Source organism: Octopus bimaculoides, chromosome 1, assembly GCF_001194135.2.
Source record: "Octopus bimaculoides isolate UCB-OBI-ISO-001 chromosome 1, ASM119413v2, whole genome shotgun sequence".
Classification (NCBI taxonomy): domain Eukaryota; kingdom Metazoa; phylum Mollusca; class Cephalopoda; order Octopoda; family Octopodidae; genus Octopus; species Octopus bimaculoides.
The window spans coordinates 94,322,137-94,328,943 of NC_068981.1; the positions used below are offsets into that span (position 1 = coordinate 94,322,137).

At 33.7% G+C, this 6,807-nt stretch overlaps 1 protein-coding gene across 1 annotated transcript in view; it reads right to left on the reverse strand.

Annotated features, from left to right (window-relative positions):
• The window catches only part of LOC106873159 (uncharacterized), a 161,723-nt gene that overhangs the window by 47,330 nt on the left and 107,586 nt on the right, over positions 1-6,807 (reverse strand). Inside the window, exons 63-67 of the mRNA XM_014920386.2 lie at positions 4,098-4,245; positions 3,316-3,501; positions 2,527-2,644; positions 1,051-1,241; positions 335-473 (exon numbers count right to left, since the gene is read on the reverse strand). Coding sequence (XP_014775872.1) covers positions 335-473; positions 1,051-1,241; positions 2,527-2,644; positions 3,316-3,501; positions 4,098-4,245 — 782 coding nt within the window. The remainder of the gene's footprint in view (positions 1-334; positions 474-1,050; positions 1,242-2,526; positions 2,645-3,315; positions 3,502-4,097; positions 4,246-6,807) is intronic.

Genomic DNA, 6,807 nt, shown 5'->3' on the forward strand with positions numbered 1-6,807 from the left:
CCTACACTGTCTTGCAACACGAAATACCTCGAGTCTTTGGTCCTCACGGCGCAGAACATTGGCAAATCTTTCCTTATCTGCTTCCCCTCTGGCTAAATAAACCTGTCGCCTAGCCTCCCTTCTGGCACATTGGTACAATTCCCTGCTACCACCGTTCTTCCAGTCCTTCCAAGCCTGTTTCTTTTGTCTAATAGCCCTGTCTACCTCCTTGTTCCACCACCACGTTACTCTGGGTTGGGAGGGGACCTTACACCACCCACAAATCTGGTCGGTGGCTTTCAACAGGTTGTCCCGCAGAAATCTCCAATCAAAATAATTATTAAGTTATACTTACAACCAGTAATACTTGGTAAAAGCTCAGTTCTATTTTTAGAGACTGTAGAACAATGTATGGAATATAAGAAAGCAAGTAAAAGATAAGTCCAGTGAGAACTGCCAAAGTTGTATTGCTGAAGAATGAACTGACCATATAACTATAAAAAGAAAAGAGGTAAATATCTCTAAAGACTTCATACAGCACACAATATATTTAGGTACAAATTTAGAATTATGTTGTCGAGTAAGTAATTACAAGTTTTAATCTCTTCACTTTTATCATTACTATTTAATGAAAGAAAAATTAGGCAAGCAGTTAGATTCTGAGTAAATTTTTCTACATCTTTTGTTTGTAGTTTGTTGAACTATTTAGGGGAAGTTTGGGCTAATGATGGAAGATTTTCAAATCTACATGCTTTGATTCTTAGAAATAGAAAAGGAACTTCTATGGGGTGGCAAACACAGTTAATAAATAGTTGAATATAGTGAAAATTACTGAAACATGAAAAAGTAGTGTATATTTATATGTCTATTGTGATTCCAATCAGGAGCTGGTCAGAATCGTCTCTGCCACCACAGAGAGGATTGGGTCTATATTGGTCTTTGGTGGTTTTAATTTAGATCAATTTTGGCATAATTAATTATCAATGCCTAGAAACTATAATAGTAGTAGTAGTAGTAGTAGGAGCAGTAGAAGTGGTGGTGGTTATTAGAAACTGAGAAAATATTACTTACCACATCATGACTGTTGAAAAGCAGAAGGTAAGGAAATAGAGGAACATAAGAAGTATGTTGCTGAATATAAATATGGTACTAAAGTGCAGAATGAAGATGACAACGATGCACACTAGAGCCATAATGATCATTGTAGAAATCATCCATGCTAGCCAGCTGATGATTCCATACATTCCCATAACACGTAATGCCTGGAAAAGATTTTAAAAAAAGCAAATATCACCAACAGTTTTTTTTTTCACTTTTGCTTGTAACATGGACTGCCATTAATTAATAATCATTAAAAGGGAGTTAAATCTATTGTCAACTGTTAGACTACTAGAACAAAAGAATAATGTGACAGCATCTGAAGCAGTTAATACATTTCTGTCGTGTTTCAATGGAATAACATAACTCTTTAATTTTATACTTTCCTTTCAAGTGACTATTTATGGGAAAAGGGAGACATATACTATAACATGTTGGGCACGCATGTCTTCCCTTGAGTGAATGTGTGTGTGTGTATGAAATTGTTAGACATGGGAGAAATCAAAACTGATTGAGCTAACAAGGGCGCTTCTATGTGGATATTTGTCCTGCTTGAAACAGTGGTCAAATCTTTCTAAAATAACATACCACTGTCTTAAAAAAAGGAAGTGTATAAAGTCCTAGATGCTTATGTGTGAACGATGGTTATGGCTTAAAAGCCTTTGAGGTTAGTACAATCAGAACTGATTTGTAGCTAAATGACAACAATAATATAAAGAGGGTCACTAGAAATTTTGTTTTTGTGATGTTGCAGGATTCTTTTCCATTTAATCCCAAAATATTGCACTACAGAATTAGATTTTATAGGGTTAAGAGCAAGAAAATGTTTCTTCTCCTAAAATGGGATCTGAAGAAATATTCAACCTTTAGCACACTGCATTTTCTCTAGAATTGTCTTCCCTGCTACTGCCCTGTTACTACTGGGGAGAAAACTCATATGGCGACATGATGCACCTATAGTGTGCTAAACGTTAAGAATCACTGCTTTATGGTGTTATTCTTTTATTCTTATACTTGTTTCAGTCATTGGACTGTAGTTATGGTGGGGTACTATCATGAAGGGTTTAGTTGGTCATATCAACCTCAGTACTTATTTTAAGTTCAGTACTTCTATCAGTTTTTTTTTGTTGAACCACTATATGATTGGAATGTAAACAAACTAACACATACACAATGATACTTACATACATACACACAAACTCCCCACCACGTATATATGATGGACTTTCACACAGTTTCTATCTACCAAATTCATTCACAAAGCATTGATTGACATGAGGCTATAGTAGAAGATACTTGTCCAATGTACTGCACTGTGTGATTGAACTTAAAACCATGTTTTTTAAGTGGACTGCTTAATGACAATTTAATTTATAAAAAACTTATTCTATTTTATAAGAAACTTAACTAAGTCCTCTTATATAGACTATATTTAACAACATGACTTACTTCTTCTTGTCCTTCAGCTCGATCTTGTACAATATTACGTATACCTAAGCCAAGTGATGCCAGCCAAGCCAGAGTCATCATGATGGGTAGCAAATAGCTACTGACAATATGCAGATATCTAAAAGAAAACAGTATTTTTTCATTATATTCATAGTTCAGATTGAAAAGAAAAATTTCATACAAAGCAAATGTCTAAGATAGTGACTTGCAGAAATAGGTTCTAATGAAGCAGCATTTTTGACCTTCTTCTGAATGGAAAGTAAACTGTTTCAGCAACCTTGTCTAAAGCACAGTTGTCATGGCAAAATTCTCCCCAAAAGTTTAAAATTTGAAGTCAGTTTGAACTGAGATATTCTGCTGCTTTAATCTGAATTGCAACATGGAACTGTTTTTTGTGGGGGCAACCACAACATACAACTTGTTGAAGAATTTTGAAGATTTTTATCTCTATACAATTAGAAACCTTGGATAAGTGGGTAGGCAGTGGTAACTGTGTGCCAGGTAAGTGGCTAGTGATGATGTTGCCTGATATCCATGTAAAAGATCTTATTCCTTGTAGGTATTGTAAAGTAAGAAAAGAAAAGACTGATCTAATATTAATTTTCTTTGATGGAACATTTGAAATCTTCATGTATTTATCTTGATCTAGCCATGTGTACTGGGAATGAAGATTTTAGATTTATAATATGTTATTAGTACAGCTTTTACACTAAGCATCAAAATCTTAAGATATATATAAAAAAACAAACTGAAATAATGACAACAAAAAAAAACAAAATAAATACTAACTCGTCCTTCATGTGACAGGGGTAAGGGAATTGCTTCAAATGAACTCCAGGTATGCTAACATTGGCTCCAAATTCTTCCATATGACTCTCTATAATTGCTTTGTCAATCATATCTTGGAGCTGGATAAATCCTTGCAGATATTTCATTTCAGTTGCTAAATTGTCTTCTGGACGAGGCCTCCAGTATCTACAAAAGATTTCACATTTCTTAAGGTATTCTTTTAAAAATAGACAAACAGTAAACACAATGTTGTTTTATAATTATAGAATAGTATGCAAATCTTAAGTCAATTCTTGAAACAGTTCTCTGAATATTGATATTACAACACCTGTCTACTGTATTAACTGGTCTTGAAATCACTCATAGCTCTGCTATCTCTAATAACTTTGTACTTAATTACCTTTCATCTTGTGGTGGTTATCCTCTTTATCAGTAGCATTCTCTTAATCACCATTAAATATATATACCTTAAGTTGGCATCACATTTTACTCTCAGAGAGTTGATGCTAACATTAGTACTTACCAACAGACAACTTCCACCAATGTGGATTTTCAGTTTATATTGATATAGAAATTTGATAATTTTTGTTGTATTCTTGGAAGACGTAGATATATAATCCAGCAGACTGACCTAGCTCATGTCATCATAGAAAACCCTCCCCACAAAACATGAAAGTAATGCTGCTGTTGCTGCTGCTGATAGTGATGATAATCAGAATGATGATGAAAACAATAAAATCGTAAAATGTTAAATAAATCTGCATCTAAACAAATGTTCTTACTGTTCTCTCAGTTTTCTAGTCATTGGTATATAATCAACATTCATTCGTATTTCATATTTTATGTGTTTTGGAATTTTGGGTTTAGTTTCTCTCTTTGATCTCCTATTTTCTTCATCTTCCATTTCTTCAGTATCCAGGAATATAATTGCTGGAAGAAATTAAAAATGATTATAGAATAAACAAAAATAACACACACACACACACACACACACACACACACACAAAACTACCTTACTTTCCTTCCTTAGCGTCTGCTAATACTTAACATGTACCATGTCCTTGCGTTGTTTTTTGTGTTTGTTCTTCGTTTTTTGGATTTAAATATATATATATATATATATATAAATATAATTAAGGGATCAGCAAATATTTGCTTCACCATATACCGAAGTTCAGAAATAGCAGCTAACTTCGGTATATGGTGAAGCAAATATTTGCTGATCCCTTAATTATATTTATAAATATATATGAGCTTTTAAATAAGTTCTCCACCAATAATGGTGCTTTCATACCGATGGGCTTGGTAAAAATTGTTAATTGTTAATTGATTTATTAATTAATAAATTGATAATCCTTTACCCTTTTAATTTGTATATATATATATATATAATAGGTAGGCAGAGTTAGCAGTTATAGTAACCAACTAAGGGATAAAATATCCGTATTTACTATCGGTATCAGTTATCTGTGTTATCTGTGGGCATGAGCATGTAGGCATACTATGCTCATAGAATACAGGTAACAACAGAGTAAACAAAAGTTTATCAGGAATCAAATTTAGATAATTAGAAAATGGAGAAAACCTCAGATCAACAAGTCAATCAGACCACATCTGTAACTTAATATTTAATACAAAACATGACATAGCATAACAATTATGTGACATAACAATTCTTACGGCTGTTTCTGCTTCCAATGTCAGTCGGTGCCTATGAAAGAATTGCATAAAATAATATTCTTCATCTTCATAGGATATTTGGACTAGAACATGGAGCTTCATCAGAGTGAATAAAAAAGTGTCCAAAAAGTAAACAAAGGGGAATAGGAAAGAAAACATAGCATATCGAAGAAGTCTGGAGGCCTAATATATTAAAATCATACAATCTTCCATCATAGGGCTTCGAAGTCGGTAGGCTATGATGGAAGATTGTATGATTTTTATATAATTAGGCCTCCAGGTTTCTTCTATAGGCCATGTATTCTTTCCTATTCCTTCTTCCTTTTGGATGCTTCTTTTTTATTCACTCTGATGAAGCTCCATGTTCTAGTCCAAATATCCTATGAAGATGAAGAATATTATTTTCGAAATTCTTTCGTAGGCACTGAATGACGTTGGAAGCAGAAACGGCCGTAAAAATTGTTATGTCACATAATTGTTATGTTATTTCATGTTTCCTATTAAATAATATTAAGCTACAGATGTGGTGCAATTGATTTGTTGATCTAAGGTTTTCTCCTTTATGCACTATTATGTGTGAGATTGTGCATTATGTATGAAATATGGAAGGTTTCAGATGAAACATAAATTTAGAATATTAACAAAATATTCTACATATTCATGAAAATTTAAAAAGAAACCTAATAAAAGAAGGATTTGTTTGGCATGAGTAACTCGAAAATACTTTCAGTTAATTTTACAGCTTCATGCAAACTTTGAAACACAGAACGGGTATACTTGACTGAGCAGATTTCTTTCAGATCCCTCATACTTCATAAGAACTGAAAATTATTATATCGATCATCAATTAAAATTCTGTACACCTTCTTTCTTTGCTTTGAAAATTATGATCCCTTCAAAAGTTAAATTACTTTATGAATATTATTGCTCATACATGCATTCATTCAGTCAAAATTTAAAACATTAGTATCTCCACATCCTGATCTTGTATCAATAATTTATGTATAAGCCAACAAAGGGTTTTGTATGTCATCATTCAACTTGAAAGAAATAACAGCCAAATCCTCTATAAATCACACCTAATTATCTTGAAATGGGTACATTGTACAATGGAGTTCTAAATATACCAAAAAATGAGATAGTTGTCACTGGATTGCCTTTGATCATAAGTCTTCTTGATCAAGGCTGACTTGTGGTAAAGTAGCAACAGCTTAAATTCTTCAATATTTTAAAATGCTGTAAATATGTCTTGAAGATCTATATATGGTACGGCAATATATATTTCTTAAGGTTTGAAATTCAGTGGTATTTCACTGAAACAATGTGACCTAAATCCTCAATGAAATCATCATCATCATCTTTTAACATTCATTTACTATGCTGGCATGGTTTGGACGATTTGACAGGAGCTGGCCAAGCAGAGGACTACACCAAACTTCTGTGTCTGTTTTGGCATGGTTTTTATGCTGGATGTCCAACCAAATATTGACCACCCTACAGAATGGACTGAGTGCTTTTTACATGACACCAACACAGGCAAGGTCAGTTTTGGCATGGTTTTTACAGCTGGATGCCCTTCCTTCTAAATGCCAGCCACTTTATAGTGTGGACTGGATGCTTTTTATGTGGTAACAGGAATGGCAGAGCAACTTGCAAGACAAAGAATCTTTGATAGGAGAAGGGACATTGGGGGAGATGAGAGAGAGGGAGAGAAAGGGAGAGAGAAAGCCAGAGAGAGAGAGAGGGAGAGAGAAAGAGAGAGGGAGGGAGAGAAAGAGAAAGAGAGAGAGAGAGAGAGAGAGAGAGAGAGAG